The sequence below is a fragment of the Charadrius vociferus genome, unplaced genomic scaffold (genome assembly GCF_000708025.1).
Source record: "Charadrius vociferus isolate BGI_N301 unplaced genomic scaffold, ASM70802v2 scaffold472, whole genome shotgun sequence".
Taxonomy (NCBI): Eukaryota; Metazoa; Chordata; class Aves; order Charadriiformes; family Charadriidae; genus Charadrius; species Charadrius vociferus.
The window spans coordinates 1,455,222-1,480,146 of record NW_009647735.1 but is presented as its reverse complement, the minus strand read 5'-3'; the positions used below and the strand labels follow the sequence as shown (position 1 = coordinate 1,480,146).

At 35.7% G+C, this 24,925-nt stretch overlaps 1 protein-coding gene across 1 annotated transcript in view; it reads right to left on the bottom strand.

The window, feature by feature from the left end:
• Nucleotides 1-24,925, bottom strand: part of LOC104283573 (connector enhancer of kinase suppressor of ras 2-like) — a 210,549-nt gene that overhangs the window by 6,198 nt on the left and 179,426 nt on the right. The window contains exons 15-18 of the mRNA XM_009881773.1: nt 19,706-19,767; nt 18,161-18,320; nt 16,595-16,668; nt 10,357-10,428 (exon numbers count right to left, since the gene is read on the bottom strand). Coding sequence (XP_009880075.1) covers nt 10,357-10,428; nt 16,595-16,668; nt 18,161-18,320; nt 19,706-19,767 — 368 coding nt within the window. The remainder of the gene's footprint in view (nt 1-10,356; nt 10,429-16,594; nt 16,669-18,160; nt 18,321-19,705; nt 19,768-24,925) is intronic.

Below are 24,925 nucleotides of genomic sequence, written 5' to 3'. Positions count from 1 at the left end.
AGTGAACTCTCCACTAAAAATAGCACACAGTTCAGCATGTATTGATCTCCCGGTCGAAACAACGCTCTGCAGTTGCTCGGGCAATGATCTTAATCTGTAATATTGGATATAACACTGACTCATTGTAAGACCTTCAGCAAATCATTCTACATATCTTATGACTTTCATAAGTATCCAAAGGGGACAACAACATTTACTTCTTACTCACAGGGAATTTTTATTGGGTTTAATTTACTTGCAAAACTATGAAAATAAAAAGAATTGTACAATAATATTGTTTTGCCTTTCAGTATTAAAACAGAAGTGAGAAAATTGGAAATGAAAATGGAAATTATGATTATTTTTCACAAATAGCAAATGCAGGGTTAGGTCTGCTTACAGAGACGTTGTTTGTATCAGCATGTCAGTAACTCATCTTTATCATGAAGGAAGTAAATTTCAAATGGATTAGCAAGATTACAAAAAAGCTTTTCTGCAGTGCTCAGCAGCATAATTTCATTCAACAAACAGCATGCTGATCACTTGACATTTGCTTCTCTTGAAAGGCATACTCTTTATTGCAGTAATTGAAGTGACATCATACTCTTGCTCATTATTAAGCATTTGTTTTCACTATTTTTTCAACAGTTGTTCCTGAATTTCTAAACTCATTTGCACTGGAGCAAAATAGTTTGGGCCAGACTTTACCATATGCCTTTGGCAATTAAACAGAATGCCTCAGTGTTTGAACTAAGGTTCCGCTTAAGCACCAATGATGAATTAGGACTCATTACCACTTTCAAAGTTCAAACAGACTCAGCCATTTTGGTGGTCAGTGCGTGGAAATTTTTAGTATCTTAAATTTCTTGCCAAATTTATCTTGTTTCTCATTGTTAATTTGAGGGTTTCGAATCTTGGAAGCATATATAGGAAACAGTCAAAGTGTTAATATTACCCTTCAAGAAAGCACACATATTCTTAGCATATACAGAGTATCAGCTTTACTCATATGGCCTCATATTAGCAGAAGGTAATCTTCCTTATCTAAGACTGCTCAGATTTTTCTCTTCCAAAGGGCAAGAACCACCCAGCGGTAGTGAAAAGTATTTTCTTACCTCATTTACCACAATTTAGAATTAGCTCTTTGTCAAGACAACAAAAAGGGTTATCTGATGACATTCTGTGGGTTATTATGTTAAAATGTCTTCTGATAAAAGAAAAAAAATATCAATTTTAGGTTTTGTGCTTTTAACAAAGGCATGGGTGAATGTTTTTGAGGTTAATCAGGAGTTACAGAAATGCTGAGATTACAGATCCTTTTCTTACAGTTCACAATTTTTTTTTTCAAGGAAATGCAAACTCGGTTCAAAAGGAACACTGTGTAAACTTGATGATTTTACTTGATGAGCAAACCACTTTCATTTTTAAGAAAGCAGGCAGTCAAGGTTATAAAAAGTTCTTTGTGGAAAGTTTGGAAACTCAACCATTTGGTTCTGAACTCTGCATTGAATGCCTTGTAGGCAAATGTCAGGTTTCAGGAAGGCAATGGGACTATGTGTCAGAATTGGACTCTCTAAGGGATAGATGACTGCACGTTTAATTGACAGTCATGCAATGCAAGACTACACGCTACACCTGACAAGCAGCTACAGTGAAAAAAACCCCAGGAGATCGTTTGTCTAATTTGGTTTATATAGCTGTACCCCTAATAGCTCTTTGAATTTCATGTGGTTGCAAGAGACATGAGATATTCTGGCAGGCACATGTATAGCAATCCTACACGTACATCTCTCTATATCTTGGCCCCCTGAGGCAGAAAGTTAGACTCCTCTTCCCCCGAAAAAAACTGCCCTTTTTCTTTGATAATTTCAACAACTCTTTTCTTTTGATAATTAAACAACTTAAACAGCATGTTTCACTAAGTTTGAGTCTAGGCCACTCAATGAACCACAGGGTTCGCATTCTACATAGAAATGAGTTGTGATGACATGAAGCCATACTAAATATCCCAGGGATACTTTTCTACAACTCTTTACCCTCAATATTGTACAACATCTCCATGAGATACAATGTCTGTCTTACTGAGGTACACTGTAACAACTTACAAGGGACCAAGAAGTGTATTTATTATTTTTTATTGTCTGTACCTTAGTGAACCAAATGCAGGGAAAGATGAGCCTCAAGTAAAGCCATCTAAATACGTAAGTTTTGTACTTTGTCTCAGTGGTTTAAATACTAAATAAATCAGACTTGGCTTTAATTAATTCTGTTGATTACAAACAGGCACTGTTGCCATTGCTTTGGGATAAAATAGAGCTGCATGGTAGGAAGTTAAGTTAAATTTACTGAGATAATTCTGGTTAGTACCAGGGGATTACAGGCCAGGGCCTCTTCTGAGAGTCTGATTCTACCCTCAGGCCTGGAAAGCGATGATTACAAAGGCACCGAGGGCAGTGATGAATTAAGTAGCTGTGACAATAATCAAAACTTGATACTGAAGAGTGAGTCATGCTTGAAATGCCCTGAATTGTCAGGAGCACATTCTCTTAGTGAACATTTAATAAAAACACTGGAAAATGTTAAAGTGGACCAAACAACCAGGGCAACAATTTCATAAAGCTTCACTCTCCTAACACACTATATTAAAAACAAGAATACGCCATCACTCATTGTACAAATGCAGTAAGTTTCTGTTTACTGACTGTTATAATTTACTCCTGCCGAGTACAGTGATGAGGCAGTAGTCCAAGGCCAGTGTGTGGTTCTGGGATTGACGGCAACAGTAGTTTTCATAGTGGCATCGCACTAGAGCCACTTGGCTATTCCTTTCTACAGTCCAGAGTAAAATAGCACAAGTAAAAAACCCAAACCAACTTGGACAGTCTCAGTTATAATAAATTTGAGAAAACTATTATGTTTAGTGTAGGAGAGTAAAAAACAAAGGCAAGAGGGTAACCATTTTCCTTAAAAAATAGATGCAAGGCTGTTATTTTTCGGGTTATAGTTAAAACTGTTCCATAAATCCTTAGAGAACAGGTCAGGAAGTACTTAGTTTCTGTGGTTCAAATAAGTTTTATTTGCTAATATCCTTTACGCTGGATACACTTTTTGTGCAGTCAAGATGGTTGGTATATAGAAGAAATTATTTAACTTAGGTGAAAAAGTAAATAATGGATATATACTGAAAAGTTATACGTTCAAGAAAAAGTCTATCCACTTTCACTATTTCTTTCTGTTAAATGTTCCCTTAAAGATGAAACCAATGAAATACCAAGGCATTAAAAGATAGAATAAATAAATAGTTACATATTCCCTGTCTTTCTTGCATCTTTTCATCGATTAATAGCTGCACTTGTATGTCATCTCAGGTTTGCATTATAAGTGTTTCAGAGCAGGAATATATCTATCTTTGCTTTTGAGATTGCATCTACACTTCAGATTATTTGTTTATATATTTATATATTGTTTATAAATGTTTATATATTGTTTATATATGTTATAGTTTAAAAGGAAAAAACAGAAAGGAAGTGGAAGTTAAATTTTACTTAAGTTATATTTAAGTCTATTAAAATACAGATTCCCTTGAGCCATTTATTTCATACATAGCATTTATTCAGTGCAATTTATATTTAATTTCTGATTAAAAACTTGTATTATATTTTTTTCATATCAGTGGGATAATGGGATTCCAGAATTCACTGTAAAATTCTTTGCAACACAGAACTATATTTTAAAATGGATTTTGTACTTCTTATGCTTGCTTCTTTCTTACTGCACACCTAAAAACCCAATGTTTCCAGTGTTCGTTCCTAAGGTACATTATTTTCACTATTTTCTAAGACTGTACAGATAATATATTAATTTAACAGAATAAAGTTTCCTGTAATAAATATGGCTAAAATGATGCCTCTATTTTTCTCAACACAAAAGCAGCCCAAAAATGCAACTGATGTCTCACAGTGAAATATAATGCTGAGCAGAGTCTTCTCAACGAGCTCATCTCTCCAAATATATCAGCTCTCAGCAGCCTGTATTTCTGCTATTTTATTTGTCACAGTTGCTGGAATTTGTTAAGTAAAATCATTCATGGGATAAACTGTAAGTACTCTCTGATTTGATAATTTGACATGACTCTGTTGATCTGGTTTCATGCATTGTCTTCTTAGATTTGTCAGGCTAAAAAAATATGAAAAAAGCCCTAGACAGCCTAAGAGTTGACAAATGAACCATAGCAATTTATGCTCTTTGCATGTGCATCTACTTCATGCGCTTAATGGGAATTTTTTTTTTTTTTTTTTTTTTACTTCCCCCTCTCAACCAAATGCACAACTATGCATTTGTAGTCAGAAGTCTGGTTTGGCGTTTTTGGGTTTTTTTTTTCCACCATGGATGATAGACAGAAAAGGTCACTACTTCTGTAGCAAATATATTACCCTTCTGGTAACAAATGAAATAGCATCTTACTGTAGAAATATAGTTGTGTATCACAGAGAATATGCACACAATAACTTTATGAGAGACTATAATAAACCCAAGAATAAGCCTTAAGGAAATCTACCAAAACCGTAACAAAACCTCACTCCACCGGAACTGCTCTTGTCAATTTTCAAAGCCATTTACAAACACGTTTGTGGCAGCACTAACATTGCTTAGGCATATCAAAAAGTAATAATCATTGTTGTGTCCAGCTTGGAGTTTCAAGCTCATACTTAAAGGAGTCTGTTAAGATGACAATAAGATATTTTCTTCATTAGTCAAATGTGGCTACCGGATCTCACCCCACTGTAAAACCTTGTCCTGTTGGATTTATCGTACTACTCTGGATAACTCACCAAATTTTCTGGGCATCCACTTACAGCCAGGTACTAGCTGCTGCATGCATCTACCACTTCCTATACTGACTGTGACATTATATATGCTTCAGCATGTGCAACCACGTAGTATTCTCCAGTCTTTCTACCGTTTTTACAAAACTACAGGTAAAGAATAAAAAGCTGTTAAAGTGAATCCAAGCCAGGATTTCTTAACATTTAATGCATGCTGTAATTTTACTCAGTTATTCAAGCATTTACCTTAGCTTTCACCCAATGATTGGCCCAAAAGAAAGCTTTGGAGAAAGGAAACATTATGAGCAAGAGAACTGAATTTAGTACGGCCTGAAAAGGTATGGGTGGGGTTTTTCGGGTTTTAGAGGGGAATTTTTTTTAAGAAATGGATGATTTGTTGTGAAATTATGTAATTCTACTTCCACATACTCTTAAAGAAATCAGATCAAATAGGCCAAACAATACCGTTAAATGCCCAACGTATTTAATTATGTATATTACTTATTTCTATTAATAAAATCTTCAGATTTTGCAGTGTTAACTTACTATCTCCAGTATAACACCACAATATGTGGCTGTAATGCATGTGCATTCATCACTGGGAGGTACAGTACTGTAATTACAAAATCTGCTATGTTAAATGCAGTTGAACTGTTTGAGTCCCAGAAGAACTATACCAATTCCCAATGGTATTATTTACAGCAGCATTTGATTAAGTTAATTTTGTAATTTAAACTAGTACAGGAAGCCAATGCAAATCTTAACTCCTGTGCATTAGGGATAAATTCACACCTGAATGTTAATTTGGATTGCATATTGGATAATTGCAATTGTGTACTGCAAACTGCTTTGAACTCCTCTAGTGTAATGCTGTAAGCCTATGGCTCTTAAAACTTATTAAGAGGGAAATGGTAGCTCACAAGTCTATGGCAAGTAGTCCATAAATTGTAGAAAGGAGGAGTTAGGTGGCTAGCCAAAAAAAGGAGATTTTGAAGACTTATAGCTCCGTAATAGTACTTCCTGGTGTAGTATTTTCCCCAGACAGAGCACTGTAGCTCTACTATTGCACTGTTCACTCCCATATACGTCATAGTTTCATCCAGTCTCTGGGTCCTGCAGCTAATTCTGATCAGAAAATTGTTTTACTTGTGCTGCAACTTATGAGCTTTTATGTGAGACCAATAAATTAGAGGACTGAGGTGGCCTGGGGCACAGACTATTTTTCCTGGATTTGAAATAAATGTATAGGAACATAAAGGAAGAAGGGGAAAACCTGCTGTTTGTTTACTTACCACACCATTGGGAAGCTCCATTTCAGGGATTTCTATTTGAAAAGTACCTTTCATATTCTGCAGAATTATCTCCTTGCTTTTCAGCTGGTAAGGGACTAGGGAGTAAGAGCTCTTTAATAACTTACTCGACTCTATTTCTTAAAGAACTGTTAAATTAGTACAGACAGATCTGACATGATTACTCTCCTGCTCACTTCTCCAGGAGCTCTTGTTTAAGAGAGACAATGTCTAACAGGGGCTAATGTCTGAAATTTTTAGCTGCCAAGATGTTTTCCTAGGAGTTAGCTTATTTGTGAGTGAAGATTGAAAGAAAATTAAAACTGTAAAAGATGCATTAATACTGGCCCGCCATCTGAGTTGGCCAAGATCTGTCAAGGAGAGAAACGTGCCCCAAATTTAAGGAAGAGAGCTGAATGAACTTCAGCAATCAACAGGGTGGTTTAATGAAAACCTTGAGTAACTTGCTTCATTATATTCCATATGTAAAAATACAGAGGATAGGCACCCTGAAATTTGCTTATAATTAACAGAGATTTAATTCAGAATACTTCAATTTTTGAACAGTTTCTTTTTAAGAGAAATATTGCGTTAGAATATTTCAGGTATTTACTTGGAAAATATTGGAAATGACCCCTACAAAACCTATCATCATTCTGTTTCAGCGGGTAGCAGATATTTGTTATATGTTTTGAATGAATGCAAGAGATTTATGGGAGTTATTAAAATTGCAAAGTTAACCGAGTTATTCAAATCAAATGTGATCAAATTACTCAGCCTAAAATAGGAACTTTTTTTAATTTAGTATTTGGAGTCCATGAGGAGATTGTAAATGCACTGCTCTGCATACTTCAGTCACATGAAAGTTTTAAATAAAGTAGATGTTGTAAAACAACTGAATATTAAATTCAATGCTAATTTCCTTAGGAATATTAGAGCCATAAACAGGTTATTCATGGTATGGTAATAGATGAAGCACTTCTGGGAAATAAGGCCTTTAACAAGCTTGGAGTATCCTGTGACTGTGGCAAGCGAAAGATGAGCTCATCAATTTCATTATTAATTCATTTCTAAGAACACAACTATGCTCATGTAAGACCTGACAAAACAGCATGAGCATCAATTTTTCAAACCGAAGTCTGCGCCATGCAACACAGCAGGCAAAATTCAGCTACAACAGAGTAACTCTACCTGCTACATACAAATCAATTACTACACATTGGTAAAGAATTCTTTCAACAGCAACGCGGTATTAAAAGCAGATCAAAATATTCTGGAGTGGAAAAAAAATATTAAACAGTGAATCTGAAGCAAGAAACTGAAAAAACAGCTGTTAAAACAAAAGCTGGTGGTAAACGCGGTTGAAGAAAAGGTACACGTTCCCCACATAGTGAATAAAGAAATGTTATGTTCCTCTCCATATCAGAACTCCTTTACTTTTCAGCATAGCCTTCTCTACCCTTCTGTCAGCATAGAAAATCCAGTTAAATTTTTGTGGTGACAGCAGGAGTGTGAGATACCATGCAGTCTATTTGCCCTATTTCCTCAGATTACACGCTTAGCAATTTGCTGGAAGACAGAGATTTGTGAAATTAGTATTTTAAGTACATTTTTCATCTATGAATCTTTCTTACTCATTTCAGGTTTCACACAGGATGTCTGGGAGAAGGAATTCCAGAAAGCATGTAAAGGCTGCAGGGGATGCCCAGGGATTTTATGGAGGTAGCATAGTAATCTATCATTTGCGCTGGGGAGTGAATTACAATTACTCTACAGGAACAGCATTTCAGAAGGAAAAATACTGCAAAAAATACTTCAAGAGGAGGTTTACCCTTTGTCTTTTCTTATGGGAAGCAGACCCATAATGTCAGGAAAAAGGCTCTCAAATTCCAAACTAACATGGCTGTATGATACGAAAATACATCCTGGCAACTTTCCAACTGTTACTCTCCATGAAGGCTGTAAACTGTCATAAAGACAGCTTCGTTGGCTCCCCAGTGAAGAAAAATCAATGAATATTGTAAAAGCAGTTTATTGAATGTATGTCAAGACTTCCTGGTTTTCCTTGAGTCAGAACATTTTACGGTATAACAGAAGATATGATCAATGACCCTTCAACAAATCATAGCTATCGAAGTAGCTAAAATCAAGGGAGAAACCATGCATAGTTAAACATAGTAAAAGATCCTCACGTCAATTTTGGACCAAACAGAGCTCAGCCATGTTACATTACTGAACAATGGAACATTGTTAACACTGGAAAAAATATTTTTCAGCAAATTTATATCCTGAAAATGACAGCTAGCCACACCGAGGTGCTCCCGAGAACTGAACCTCATCATCATCATTATCATCCGTGGATGATGAACTGGCCTGAAATGCTTCAATACAGCCAGTCTTAGACATCAATACACTATTTCTTGAAGGGCCATGTAAGCCAGAGAACATAAATGTTCAATTTAAAAATAATTTTTAGACATTAGTATGCCAAACGAAAAAGTCCAGCTGTATCCTGAGGTAGTTGTGTCATTCTAAGTCTGTGAACAGAAAGAACTAACTAAATCTCAAAGTTTTAGCAGTCTATGCCAGGACAGATTTAAGACTTCAAAGTATGGTAACATTGTCCCATGTGTCCTTGCTTTTTACCTCAGCTGGGAATAAACAAATTACTGAACTAACAGGAGGAGGTAGAACATTTGACTCTGCCTTTGAGGATCAAAGGTACCTCCCCACCTTTACCTAACCTCTGCCTTCATCAATGAATCACAAAATAGAAGCACAGAGTAATTTAGGTTAGAAGAGATCTCAGGAGGTCGTCTGTTCCCACACTCCACCCACAGGAGGGCCAACTTTAATGTTGGATCAGGCTGTTCAGGGCATTGTCCAGTCAAGTTTTGAATGCCCTCCCAGCACATCCAAGGACATTTAAAAACACACAGCAATGCCAACAACTGAACTTTGCTAGTCTCTGTTCCTTGTTAGGACAGTGATGCAGTGAATAAAATGAATTATCACTGGATTTTTTTGTTGTTGTTGGGGGTTGGGTTCTTTTGGTGGGGTTTTTGTTTGTTTTGATTGGTCTCTTTTTGTTTTGATTTTTTTTTTTTAAATTCTGGCATGAAAAATAAATGCATGTCATTAGTTTTGTCCCATTCCTGTTAAAAAAATTACTTCAGATTGCTGTTCTCTGGCTTTAGGCCATGTGACATTACTGTGGATTAGCAGCTAGGCTAAGTTAAAACTATCTCATCCCATCATGTGGGTATACTGTTAAGTATGAGCTTTCGTATGTACGCGTTTGTCATGGCTTCAGCTGAGATAGGGTTGACTTTCTTATTAGCAGCTGGTATAGTGCTGTTTTGGATTTGGGATGAAAATAGCATTGGTAAAACACTAATGTTTTTGGTTGTTGCTAAGCAGTCAAGGCATTTTCTGCTCCAGCACAGTCTTTTCTCCCCCAGCGAACAGGCTGGGGGTGCACAAGAAGTTGAGAGGGAACACAGCTGGGACACCTGACCCCAACTGACCAAAGGGATATTCCATGCTAAATGATGTCATGCTCAGTATATAAAGCTGGGGGAAGAAGGAGGAAGGGGGGATGCTTGCAGTTATGGCATTTGTCTTCCCAAGTAATCATTAAAGGTGATGGATCCCTGCTTTCCTGGAGATGGCTGAACACCTGCCTGACAATGGGAAGTTGTGAATGAATTCCTTGTTTTGCTTTGCTTGAGTGCACGGCTTTTGCTTTACTTATTAAACTGTCTTTATCTCAACCCATGAGTTCTTTCTCACGTTTACTGTTCTGATTCTCTCCCCCATCCCAGCTGGGGGGAGCGAGCAAGAGGCTGCGTGGTCCTAGTTACTGTCTGGGGTTAAATCATGACAGCATTGCTTTTATATACCAGAAACTCTTATCCCCCATTAATCTTCCTAGCCTTGATCAACAAAAAATTAGAAGTGTGGTAAACTTTATGGCCATTAAAACCCAAAAATTCTAATGAATGTAGATGAGACCAACACAACTAACTTTCCTAACACACTTTTGCAGAATTATGCCATGTGGCATTACAGAAAATTTCAGTGAACATAAAATGAGCCACACAATGTAATGCTACATATACAAAAATTAAGGGGCGACTAAGTGGACTGTGCTGAGAACACTATCAATCAGCATTACATCATGCTCCAAGAGTCCATTTCTATGTGACATAAGATATTATTTTCAATTATTGGAGTACCATGATAAAGAATACATAACTTACCTATTCATTTCTTCAAGGCAGTCTGTTGCAAAGTAGAAGCTTTTTATTTTGGGGTGGCATGCTTTGAAGGCACTATAAAATAAGCACAAAGAATAAAAAAATACATTTTATTTCAAACAGTTTGTCTACAAATACACAAAACTGACCTGCTCTACAGTTCTTCAGCATGTTACAGGTTTCATAGGTATTTTGAATCCTCAGCCTGAATCTCTTGCTGGATAAACTTATAGATTGATTCCTACTGATGTGATTGCATCTACATTTGCGAGCCTAACTGGTACTTTGTAAAAATTTCAAAACCCCTTGAATGACTTAGAAATGTAAATGCTTTTAATAAGCAGTGATGTTATACATCTAAAAACTTCTTGGGTGAATTTGTAAATCTTATCGAGTATATTTAAGTACATATTAGTTGTATTCCAAAGATCTCTAAAGGAATAAGAGTTTGATCCCTCCACGTCTTCTCAAATATTTAGATGACTGTGATTTGTGTCCTACTCAAAGAAATATAGAGGGCTGCCAACTTATGTGTTATAACTGTCTCATATCTGTACTGTAACTTTGATTCTGAAGATATAAATGAAATTATCCAAATTTTATTTGACGTTAATGAATGAGGAAGAGAAGGAATATAAAGATGAATAACCAGCCAGTATTCAACTGGTATTGCATTCAAATGGAGACAACACTTAAAATACAGCACTCAAACTCTCTTTACTTATTCATAAGACTAAGATCTCTAGACTAAACTTAAATAAAAGAATGTTTCCTAAATTTGATACAACATCTTTTTAATCAGTAATTATAATCTTCATTCAATCTGAGTTTAACAGAAGCAATATGGAAAGTTCTAGGGAATATCAATGGCAGTTTTTCTTTGATTGGAAGTAGGCAATAATAAAGTTGTTCCTTGGGTAGTCTTAACTCTTTAAATAGTCCCTTCTAATTCCAGCTTCGTTTGGGCACGCTGATTTTCTTATATACATTATTAATACAAATGTGTACAGTAACAGGCTTTCCTAACAAAGGTTATACAGAAGAATGAGGTAACAGCAGAGTTGTATTTGTGTGCAGTTTCCTATTTCATGAGATTAGAGCTATGTTAAGGGTAAGTTTACCTTTGCACAGAGGGTCATCATAAATAACCTGAACTCCAGAAAAGACGACTTCAGAGGTATTGTTTTGGCATCGGGACACTGATAATTTCAACTGCAGATCCTCATCTCCCTAGCTACTTGTACTTTGCAAATGAAAAGAGTGAGTACACGGCAAATCCCGAATAGGGAGGAAACTTTTCTGATGCCCACTAGATGGCATACACTTGTTAATGATACATGCTGAATTCTAAGATTTCAATGCAAGAGATTTTGATCATTATATAAATATAGTTTTAAGTATACTCTGATAAAATGTATTATTTCTTTTACCCAATTAGTGTAATATGATTTTAGTGTCAAATATTCTTATCATTCTTAGTCTCCTACTTAACATGGAACTTTTTACTCCCCTTATGCCAGCTGACTACTAGCAACTCCAACTGCTCTAGCAAAACAGAGGATGTCTCTCTGTGAATAAGGATTGTGACATAGTTTTGTGTATGTCTTTACGCACACACACATATATTAGTGTGGTACATTATGTGTTGTTAATCACACAGTAATTAACAAATACTATACCTCCTTACAGAAGTTCCTTACAGAACTTATTTTTCAATACTCAAAATAGAAAGTCATTACTAAACAAATACTTCTGCATTGTTATATTATTTAAGCATGATATGCTGTTTTCTCAGATGTATTTTACTGTGATGTCAGCACTCTGTTTTCCGTTGGTCTGAACTCTATGCAACATCTCCACCTCTAGTGTTCCATTTGCCCAACCGTCTTTCAGTTTCGAGATTTAAGTATCGGCTCGAATTGGAGAGGATTATGTGGTGGATCTAAAGATTCTAATCCTCTTGATTAATCCTGTTAGAATATCACATGATGGAGTTTCTGCTTGTAAACAGGATTATTTTCCTAGACAGGAAATTTACATACATAAAAGCATTAAAATGTCCATATTGTGTTTTCAAAGTCAACCTTTTAACGGTTACAGTATGTCAGAGTTAGTGTGATAAACAGAACTTATATTTGATTCCACTCTGCTCTTGTAATGTGATACAATATGTGGTTATGTATTTGAATATTACATTCTCACAGGAACTGTATCTCAGTTAGGTTACAGAGTGGACTTGCTGGAGAGGTGAATCAGGATTACGCAAGACATAAGGCTACTTTCTGTAGGATTCCTCTCTCAGTTGTTTTGAAATTTGCGAATGTGTCATAAAATGCAGAAAGAACAAGAGCTTTTTCAAGGGTAAATGAGCTAAATGTTGCAGGTCTTCCTGCTTATGTGAAGGAGTTGTCACATGCTAGGTCACAGCAAACAGACTTAATAATTGGTTACCACATGAATGTTCCTTAATATCTTTTTCCCTGATATCCTGATAATTTAATGAAATGGTGAGCACTTACAGCAGCAATAATGTATTGTACTGTTATGTATTTACAAACTCTGAAGAAAACAGTTCTTTATTGTTATGGAATGGAAATCCCAATTCCATGGAAACTTTTGATTAAAATGTTTTGCAGTTCTGTTTCTGGGCTGCAAAATGTGACAATAAATCCATCTTCATCTCCCAGAAGTGTCACAAAGATTATTATTAGAGAAGCATGTAGACACACTAGCATTATGAACTGCAGAAAAATCTCCAGGTAAATAACTCTAGATGTATAGAAGAATATGAATAATGCAGAAGAACTATACGTATATTTTTACTTTTGGTTTGTTTTGGAGGGCCCCAAACTGGATGCAGTAATCTAGATGTGCTGTAGTGAGTATCAAGTAAAAGAGAATAATCTTCTCCTTCATCTATTGGCTGCACTCCAGTTAACACAGGCCAGGAAGCTGTTAGCCTTCTTTCCTGCAGGGGCCCACTGGTGGCTCAAATTTGGTTTGCTGTCTACCAAGACTGTCAAGTCCATTTCAGAGGCAATAAAACCCCCTGAAACTGTAGCACCTTTTAAGACACAGCTTCATGTCTACCTATACTATATCCATGACCTTTTATATAGAATTCTGACTGGATAGTTTCAATATGAAGTGCCAACAGTATGGCATATGCTGTCATAAATTTAAGACCTACATTTGCATTAATTATGCAATGAAAATTTTCACTAGGTGGAGATTTTTGAAAGTTCAGGCAAAGCACTAGTTAACAGTCTTCAACTAATTAATCTTTAGTCTTGTGGACCAGCTTCATCAGGGGCATTATAAGTATCTTTGAAAACAACATGATATTCATGTCATGCCACATCATACAAAAACTTAAATAACTAAGATTCCTAATACAGTATGATCATTTTTAATCATGAAGATGCAGGTGTTGCTAAGAGCAATGGGAAGTTTTTCACTGTCAATGCAAGAAACCTCCTCTCACAGGGACAAGGTCATTCTACATCCAAATACAGCCTGGAGAGCTACAGCAGTCTGAGATAATGCCATGATTCGTATAATAATCAGGGTACCTTCATTAAATGCATTAGTGAGGCAAACCATCAAACCATACAGAATAATGCATTCAATTAATACATATTCTTGTGAAAGCTTTCTTAAGGCTATTTCATTCAGTGTGTACTATGGACATCAGTAACAGTCATTCTATAAAACAGCATTTTCTGCCTGACAGAACAGTGGAAAAGACAAATCTATTCATTATTCTAGTAAGACTTCAAATACTTTTGTTCAATAAAGTTTGAGCATTTCACATTGATGGCTCTGAAAATAACAGAAATTTGAGGAGAAATCCAAGCTGAATACCAAAATGTTCTTAGTTTTTCTTTTAAAAGAGCTGAAAGAAAACTAATGGTGATTTTAGCTGGACCTCTTTATGCACTAAAATACTAAGCATACTTTTCAGGCAATTTTAATTTAGAAGCAAATGAACCTACCAAAAAGAAAAGAAAGGAAAGAACTAGGTTTTTCTCCCCTGTCCTTATTAACTGACAAGGTAACTGCTTTACTAGCTATTGCATTAATGTTAAAATGGACTCAATCATCTAGAAATGAGTAAGAACGCAACCAGATTTGTATTTTCAGGTTTCAAGCTTGCAATGAATTTTAGGTTACATTCCAGCACCTACTAAAAACCCTCTATCAAATGAAAAAGATATCCTAAATTGGAAAGAAGCAAGAATGGACCCTATAAAATCTTTCCCTAACTCTCTGAAAAGGAGGCAAGAAAATCCTAACTGAAATGTTTCCTTCTAGTCTAGCAGATAGAATAATGAAGTGTGAGAATTTTTCTAGAATATGCTGGGTCAAAATGAGTCACCAGCACCTTAATTTTATTTGTAAAAGGAATGCAGAAGAATCAAACCACAGGAAGTTGTCCCTGGGCTCACCAGAACCATTAGCTTTTCAGTGGAGTCAGGCGACAGCAATCATGCTCAGTCACACAACATAGAAGAGGATAGCTAAATGCTTTAGAAGTGTGCTCTATAGCCTCTATAGGGGCTGTGGATTAGAGCTGGGTGCAACACAAGCAGGGTCCTCCATTCACATATGCTGGATACACTGAAATGTGAGTGAGTGTAACACTGCATTTACTTTCTCTGCAGTTTTCAGAGGAGCACGTAAAATAGTGATAAATGTAAGGTGTAGTTTTTATGATGGGAGAAACATATACATGATAGTGCATGAAGGAAGAAATCAAAGGGAAATTCAGCTCAGCAAACAAAGGGAATACTATTAACGTCTTCATTACACTTTTACCCCTGGATCCACCTCTTTCTGAAAGGATTCAAAGCCTGAAGGTACTCAGTTTTCAGCAGTGCATGAAGTTTTAGTTAGTCGGACTTTTTCCTGTGCATATACCCTACAGAAATTGTTCTCTAAGAAGTGTTCTGAGGAAGTGTGTTCTAATGCTTAGAGCAAAGCTCTGGAAGCTGTTTCTAGCTGTGCACAATGACCTTCTGTTTGATCTTGGCTAATTCAATGAAATTTGTTAACTGTTTTATATTCTAACAAAAGAGCATTATTTTCCCTGTATTTTGTTCAATATCTTAATAATATCTAATCATTTCTTAGAGGAACTTACAGTGTTCAGTTCATGTTTAATTTCTATAGTGATACCCTCAGCTGAAAGGAGTAATAGAAGTACAAATTCACCATCTTCTAATTCTCAGACAGACAGTAATAATACCTCCTGAGAAGAACAAGCAATTGAAGAGGCTTGATTATCTGATGAGTAGTCTGTATTGTAATTAATATCTTCAGTACTTTTATTGCATACGTGATCATAGTTGTAGGACTTGTATCCTCAGACCAAAAGTGCATTTAGTCATTGGAAAAGCACAACAAAAACTCAGGATGCTTAGTTATAACTAGGGAAGCTTTAGTATGAGAGTATCTTTAATGCTATTCTATCTAGCTCCTCATGGCAGCAAGTTTTAAAAACCCGGATGCGGCATACAGAAGACACATGCAAGTAATTCAGGAGATACTGGCCAAGTGCTCATCTCAAAGCATTAGAAGTGTTCTGTTAAACCTGCTGTTCGACAGTTATGCACTCCAGTCCCAACGCTGCTTGGAAACAACTTCCAATGAGTGTCTGTTATTAAACATGCCTTAAGGGTGACAAAGCTTAGCATATGCTTTTTACTGGGAGCATAATGCAGTAGGAGCAATATGCACACAAGCAATAATGCAAAGTTCATTTTGCATATGGAACCTATTTTAGCAGTTGAGAATAACACAATATTGGGTAAGCAAGCTTCCTCCATTAAGTTAAAAAATGGCGATTATATTTGCCATCCCTTGCTATGATATTTTAAATGGCATTTCCTATGGTAATTGTTTCTGGCACTTTTGCTATTTATCAAGATGACCATACTGAATCTAAGAAAGTTTTATCTCTTGGCTAATGTATTTCTTATTTTTTGCTTTACTTGTTTAACTGAAGTTGTAACTGGGCTGTCTGGAAAGCTGGCCAAAGAGTTACGGAATTTACATTAAGTTGTATCTTTTATAATAAAGAGAAACACTAAAGCTTAAGTGGATCTATTATGTATTATTTACAGAGTTCAAGGTTTCTGTGTAACTTCCTTCTCTGGGCTTTGCAAATTTTCAGTACTATATCCAGTATACTTCCAAGAGCGATCCCTTAATTTATAAACATAGTTGACACATTACTTACTGTTTTCTTCTGCATTCAATTGCTCTGTCTATTCTGAACTCAGGTAAACTAATGAATCCTTCTGCTTTTTCATCCTATCAAAAGAGCAGAGAAAGTGATGGTGAAGAAGAACATAAAGAAGAGAGAAGTGAGCACTAGCCATTTAGGTTTTACACTAAGAACAACAATCCAATCAATTGAAATACTGAATGTGTTTTCCTCATACTGTTTTTACTTAAAAAAAAAAAAAAGTATTTAGTTCATCATACAATGTCAATAACTTTTATGAAGTAACTAAAACGACAGTTTCTTAAAGGAGCTGCAGTGATCCTAATTCCCCTACGCTGAAGATTGCAGAAAACCTTTCAGCACCAAATACAGCACCTAAACTAGCATTCAAGACATCAACTACAGAAAAGAATTCCCAGTTTCTTCATCATATAGTCTACATTTTAAAACTGTTTTGTGGGTGCCTCCTTTTAAAGTCATGATCATGCAGACCATCTGCCCTGCTAATAATAACTGAGGAGGTTCCTACAGCGAGCTCACCAGTGATTAAATGGAAAAGTAATTACTAGAAAGTATCTCTTGTCACTTTTTGCTTCTTTTGAAGAGATTTACCAGGAAAAGCACGGAGACATATCAACACAAGTCATATTTTTGAAAAGTACTAGCAAGTGCACTATGAATTATGGCTTGGCTGTAAACAACAGACTGAAAATCAGCGGGACACATAATGACTACCACCTTGCATGTAACTGTGTCAAACAAACAAAACATACAACACAAAACCTGAAGGCATTTATCATCCACAGCCTGAAACAATACTGTTTTGGGCTGACAAGAAAATACTAAAACTGAGGATAATTATGCTCATAAAATTTTCCTTTTGAATAGCAAATATGTTCTAAAATATCAGTAACCAAAGCAGGCTGTATGCAGGCAGTTTAGATCAGGCACTGAGGCTCAGTGCATACCAATGGAAGAATAGCAATCTAACGATTTTTGGCTTCTCCCCTCCATTATTTTTTCCTACATATATGCCGATTGCACAAGCGTAGGCCCAGTTATTTTCAATGACATTTTGCCAAGAACAGCGTTTTACACATCAGAAACTGCAAACTCCAGACTAATTCAGCAAAAAGCAAGAGGAACATCTATATAAGAATAACTTTCAGATAAAGAGATCTACAAATCCAGGTTTTCACATCTGCTTCGCATAATGCTTAACTAACATGATGGTTATGCTGTATACATCTCCCCACACAACTGAAACTAAGGACAGCTGCATGTCAGCACATAGTTAGGCCACATAAACAGTATCTGTGGAAAAGTATTAACTACTGGCTTATTTATTTCTTTAAGAGTGCCATGAGCATCTGCTATTTTATTAAGCTTGGACATGGACTTTGGGGACTTAAAAAAATAACTTCCGTTGAAATATTTCCAGCTAGAGTGACCCAGACCCGGCAATTAAAGTGGCAATTCACTAACGTATCCTACCATGTAGTAAAAATAGACTTTATTCAAAAGAATTATAAGTTTAAAGTTTAATTTTGGCTTTCTCCAAACATAGACTGTACTTACATTCTGGTTTGTGTACCAGTACAAGGACGAATCCTTCAGAATAAACCAGTACTTTTTCCATTTCTGTGTGAAATAACCTTTGGCATCCTTTTTCTTCCATAGCCAACCTTCACAATCTCCGTGGCCTAAGTCTTTGCACGAAATCCGTCTTCTGCTCCCACTTGTTAGAGAGCTCCCTGAGAACACGACAATAGTGTGAGATGTCTCACTGAATGAAAGAGTAGAAGAACTATTCTTCTCGATACAAACACACTACTAATTTTTAATGATGATTCAATTAAAAAACCTTCAAACCAAATTCTCTCCAGTTTCAGGGAGAGGAGACTGAATGAACAATTTCCAAATTCGACAATGCTCTGCACTTTTGGTTTCAGCATGGATACAAAAAAAAAAAAAAGGGCCTGTTTTATGTAATGGATTATTTAATCTCCAGAGGGTTCATTCCTCTTAGAGCTGCCTTTTTATCTGATTAATATCAACATCATCATTCCAAGGTAAAACTGTATTCGTTTAGCCCTCAGTCTGAAACTCGGAGTATGATATTATCTGTATACAGATGTAAACACTAATTCTTCCTTTATCTTCTGTTACTACTTTTAGCAATAGAAGGCCTGTCAAATTCTGTGAGTTTTTTAACTCAATTTTTATAGTCAATATTTATAGTCAATAAAAAAGAAAGATCATCCCCTTCCATAAAAATGCATATGCTTACATTTCTTCTATCCCGAATTTAACTGAAAATAATTTAACTTTACTGCATCATGTTTAAAGGTACAGCACCAGGAAAAGGGTTTTTTGTGTCACTATTTCAATAGATCCTAATTGAAGGGCTTAAAATTTTAGTGTGCCTTGTGAATATCAATAAGAACAGTTTTTTTCTTCATTATGGTATCATTTTTCCTGAAAAAGACTCTGGAGGAAATTTCCTTAAAATGAGACATTTTTCTATGAAAAAATTGAGTTTATATTGCTAAAAGAATTATGTTTGTCCTACAGCTGCAAAACAATGAAGAAATTTAGATAACATCAAAACACCATCCTTTTTCTGCAACGTTCCACACCCAAGTTCTTAACATTTTTCTCTTTTTAGAATAAGATACTCTGCTGTGTCCTGGTCAGGTTTAGAAGGATTAAAAATGCATAGTACAATAAAAGGAAAATTTGCATGGAAAGGAGACTAAACCAACAAATAGAGTAAAAAGAGCAGAGCTCACTGACCATATACTTTCATATGAATTTATTATGCTGTAACAATCTTCATTGTTTTAACAGTCTCAAATAGGCCATGAATAGATAAAGAGAGCAGAAGGAAATGGCAAAATATACAGATACTACCTTTCTTTTACTTAAGTCAGACAAAATTTTACCACTAAGACTAGCAATATTATACCTTATAACACATTTATTTGGTATTTTAATTTGATGTTTTACTTTGGTGTTTACTATCAAATTTAGAAATATTTGAATTAAATTGAACTTTGGCATTTGAAACAGATCACTTATTATCTGAGAAGAAGTCTCATTTTCTATTTTCAAAATGTTAACTCAAATAAGTTACCTTTTGACCATTTTCTGCTTTTTACCCTGAGGGAAGCGTAATGGAATGACTGTAAAGAAAAAGAAAATAATTAGGAAAAAACAATGCAGGTAATAGTAGTCACATGAAACAGCTGGCATTAAATACCATCTCCAAGGTTATCCTAGGGTTAGTTATCAGAGGATCAGCTATCATAGGATCGCATTTTTGTCATTTTTCTCTTACTACTGTTATAAATAAAATAAATAAAACAACACTGCTAAATCTGCAAATTAAAATCCCCCTTTTTTCAGTTGTTAATTACAATTGCAATCAATTCATTAAGGATTCCTTGCATGAATGGTTATACCATAGTTTGAAAACTAAGGCTATAAACTCATACGAATGACCTAATAAAATGAATGATACTTTGTTGTAGGTATACATGAGATAGTTAGACAAATATTCGTTCAAAAAAGTATCCACCACAAACATTATACAGTTTATGTATAAAGTGATGTGTGCAATGACATGTTGAGGTCATGTTCTTTAATTATGTCCAACCACAGGAAACAATGAAGTTTGTTAGGTTGGTAGGTTGATGAAATAACTCTGAGGAGAAAACAATAAATTCTTTCTTTTGTGGCTGCGTTATAAAATCGTTACAGGTTGTTATGAAAAACCTAAAAGCATCTCATTATTTAAAAATAGGCATACTACTCAAAAGATGGTAAGGATGTACCTCAAGCATGTAAATGCTAGGGGGAAAGTTACAGGTCAACATGACGAAGGGGCTGCCTGATTGGTAACTGATGCTGCCATTACCAGTAGAAAAAACAGCAGATCCAGGCAAAGGGTAGCATAGAAAGGGCCATCTTTTTAATTTGCTTCAGTTTTCCTTTGTCAGAGATAATACTCAGCTCAGTAGAGGGCCTAGAAGAAAGGCGCCTCAGTCACTGATAGGGATATCTCCATGCTACCTTAACTAGTGGTACAACTAGAGATAATTACCTTCTGCCAGAGATCATCTGACTGCTTACCCTACCTTAGGCAGCTCCTCCGCATGCACTCAAAAAGCAAACACATGCTACAAAAGTCCATATTAATAACTGTGGTACAACATATTAAATAAGTGCTTAAATTTCGCAATATTGAAATTTAAAATAAGCGAAGATTATAATTTAGATAAAAATATTTAAATTAATGTCTAGGATAATGAAAGATTACAGCTTAGACACCATAGAAAAGCAGCAGCTGTAAACAGGACTCCAACTATTGGAGAGGCAAAGTTTTCTTGTAAATAAAAGTGGAGGAGGGTGGAGTTGTTTTACACATGCACAGACCTATTTGTAACTCCTTCTGCAATTTAGCCAGTTTACAGCGTTGAACAGCATGAACATTTTCTAGTGACTAGCAGAAATCAGCAGTTCTTGACTCCCGAGGCCTGGCTCAGAGAACATCAGCTTTCTGTGTTCTGTTTATCTCAGACTGTTCTCCCAGTCAGTCACAGTATATGAATGCTTCACAAAAATATTGTAATTCTGACAGGTGACAAGCTCTGTAGGTGTATATGCATTGTATCACCGTAAGACAGTACACATTCTCCATTTACGTGACAGCTGCAAATTTATCTCTTTGTTTTGAGCACTAGAGAAGACGAAGATTAATGCTTGCTCCTGTGCTACAGGAAATGTAATAAATAAAAGGTCAGGAAATGAAAACCCAAAAGCAGGTCTGTAAGAAAGTATTAAACATGCACAGCAACATTGTTTTTTTTTAATTGATGTATTGTTAGCCACAGTACTGGTCAGTCATATTGTGCCAACTGGAGTTCTGTGGTGACTGTGACTGAAACAATCCGTTCAATGTTCTTCTCTCTGTATAAAAATGCATTAGGACAGAGCAGGCGTCTGTTTCTGAAACAGAGATCACTAAATTTGTTCTCAATGTAGGCTAAAAAATATAGTGATGAAATAAACCCCTATAATTAAATTACACTTTTTGTATGTGATTAAATTTAAAGAACTGAAAGAAAAATGGAAAAACTGTAGGATATACGTATTAGGATAGTCACCAGAAACTGGTATGCATCATTCAAATTAAAAGTTTTAAAAATAATGAAAATACAAGCACAAAAAAATCAAGGAGAGCTGAAAATATTAGCTCTTCTAAAAACAAAAGTTAATTAGTTTTACTATGCTTTGTTTACACACGCATACAATGTATTCTAAGCAACAAAACTGGAGAAAGTGAAAGGTTTGCAATACTTGGGAATCAGTAGTTAATTAGCACTGCTAACTTACAAAATTCAAGCTTCATATTCTGAGAGATAAAGGAACTACTATATAATTAACTTTGTGGTAAACACTGTAAGAAAACAGTCAGAACTTGCAACTTCAAATGACACAGAGTTGCTATGGGAAACAGACAGATGATGTGAGAAGATACTGTGGTTGTCAGCATTTAAGTTCTCATCTCAAAACCACAACACAAAGTAGAATGTTAACCAAAACGTACACCCTCCCACGCCAGCCCAACAAGAAGCACAGCATGGAAAAGAAAAAAAAAAAAAAAAGTGACAGAATTGAATCTGTCCTATATGAAGCTAAATTAATAGACCTCAACATAATCACAGTGTAGTAGTAGGAGTGCTGTCACAGAATCACCAAATGAAAAGCTATGCTGTGTTTAAAAAATGCCCTAGAGACTAGAGATTCAGTTACCTGCCAGGATGAAGGGAACCAAGCCTATTAATGGAAACCTGGCTGAATGTATCTCTACTATTTTGAACCTGAGGAGTTTTTAAGGAAAACCATTAACAAGTTACAAACACAGCCATCAGTGCATTCAACAGCAAAGTACGCAAATCATAGGGACAGAGTGCTGATTTCCTCACATATGCATTAGATTATTTGCAGTACCAGGATCCCTGGGAACAGCTACAGGTCCAAGTGTTTTCCAGTGGAGGCAGCAGGCAAGGTAAGGGATGGCAGATAGAGGCAGCATATCAACAAACACAACTGCAGGTTTTCACAAATTGCAGAAAATCTAGTCATGTATCTTCCACTATTGTCACAGGTCTTTAGCCTCACTTTGTAAATATTTGGGAGGCAGAATGACATCTGGCAACTTAAGTTATTTAGCACCTACTTAGTGAAAAAAGTGCGAAGTTGGAATGAAGAAATAGGCATTCTGTAAATGAAGGTTCTGTTGTTTGTCCGTTGTATGAAATATTTATCAAAATACTAAAAAATAAAAAAAAAAGTCCAGATATTTTCTATTGAAGACCTTCAAAATTGGCACCACAAAAATCTTTGAAAATCTTAATCCCCTATCTCCCTAACATAGTATTAATACTATTCAACTTCACTAAAAGTACTGCATACACACTGACCTGCTGTGGTTGCAGTAGCTACTTTTCTGAATACGGAAATTATTCCTAGCCTTTTATTTTCAGATGTTTCATAATATAGACAAATGTCAAGGTTTCTGATATTTCAAGTGTCTTTTAAAAATATGACAATGAATTGAACTATTGAGGAGTTTTTTGTTTGGTTGGGTTTTTTTTTAATGTACATTTATAAACCATTACCTTCCTCATTGATGTGCTTCCTTGACGGTCAATGGCAGAACTAGCATATCTAGGACAGAGAGGAAGAAAGATGTCAAAGAACTAAAAAAAAAAAAAATATATATCTGAATAAGTAGTGCCTAAACACACACTGTGCATTTCCAAATGTATACTTACAGATGTAATCGTGTTTCAAAGTTATTTAAAATGTATCACTTAAAACATGAGGCCCTTTGGAAACTTCACCGTTGTTTTCAATGAACAGTGCTAACGTTATTATGAAACACAAAACCATTCTTAATATTCTGACTCAAGAACACACAAATAATATGAGAATATCTGGTTCTGATTCAATCACTGGTCTAAAAATACTCAACCCTTATCAGCCAAAAATGCAAAAGCAACAACACAACTCCTCCCACCCAGGGACGAGAGTCTTAGGACATATAAATCATTGGTTCCTTGTTGCAGGACTAACTCTAGTTTGCACATTTCTTCCAGCATCAACACAGTTAAACACAAGTATAGAGGATTCCTAGTGTCTAGACAAAAATGGGAAAGAATAAGTATTTTTAAACAGGAAAAAGGTAGAAATACAAATAAATAATTTAGCAATTTTGTTTTAAGAATAATTTGCATTTTAAAATGTAACAGCTTACAGATACATATTTGGAGTGATATTCTGACCTTCAGGAAAGACTCACATGTGTTCCATATCTTACAGAGTTGGTTTCTTTGCATGTCATTATAGAATCAAATCAAGAATAATCCAAATTGCTTAGTATGTGTCTTGCTTTGAGTTACTTTTTGGCTATCTTAACTTTAGCAACATATAAGAAAGTGTATAAACACCCAGACATTAATATGTATGTAACTATGAGGCCAAATTTGACATGACTGTCAGATAGGTTTGCCAGGTACAGAGAAAGTCTAATATCTTTTGTTCTGTTCTTTCCCCACCACCTCCTCTTTCAAACTCCGAAAGCGCTTAAAACCAGGAAATTCATAAAGACCACAGCCATTCAGCAGTTAACTAGAAAATTTAGATCATCAGAAGAACAGTAATATTTTTGCAGTACTGATATCCTAACAGTATCTTCTTTCCTGGCAAACAAGGAACGCGACAGTTACGTTTACTATGGGAAGGAAGTGTGGTGACCATTTTCTGCATGCCCAGAAACAATCCTAATGTAAAGAATAGAAACTCTTAGCAGCAAAATGAACACCAAGTAAACTTTCCCAAACTAACTTCGATGTAGGCTCCAACTGCTGCTACAGTTTAGTCGTCATGCTTCTTAACATCAATATCCCTGGAAGAAAAGAAGAAACTGGCATACTGTTCAGTTTGCAGAAAGGCTATTGCAGGGTGCAGTTGGAAGTTCTAAATCCCTGCAGAAGGTCGAGGCAAAGTTTCACTTTTCTGAAGATGTGCGGTTAGTGTCCTGACACAATGGTACCACAAAACATTTTAGGTTAGAAAAGGAAAAGCCTGAGAGTGCCCCTGTTCAGTAGGCCTGTTTGTGATTTTCTTATTTATTAAGGGGACATTTTCTGCGTACCTTTCTCAAACAAATGCTATGCATACAATAGTGTGTCTCTATATAGTTAGCAGCAGTTGTTATTTCTAAATCCTTTTGAAACACTACAATAGTGAAGGGTCTTAGGTAGGTACAGACAT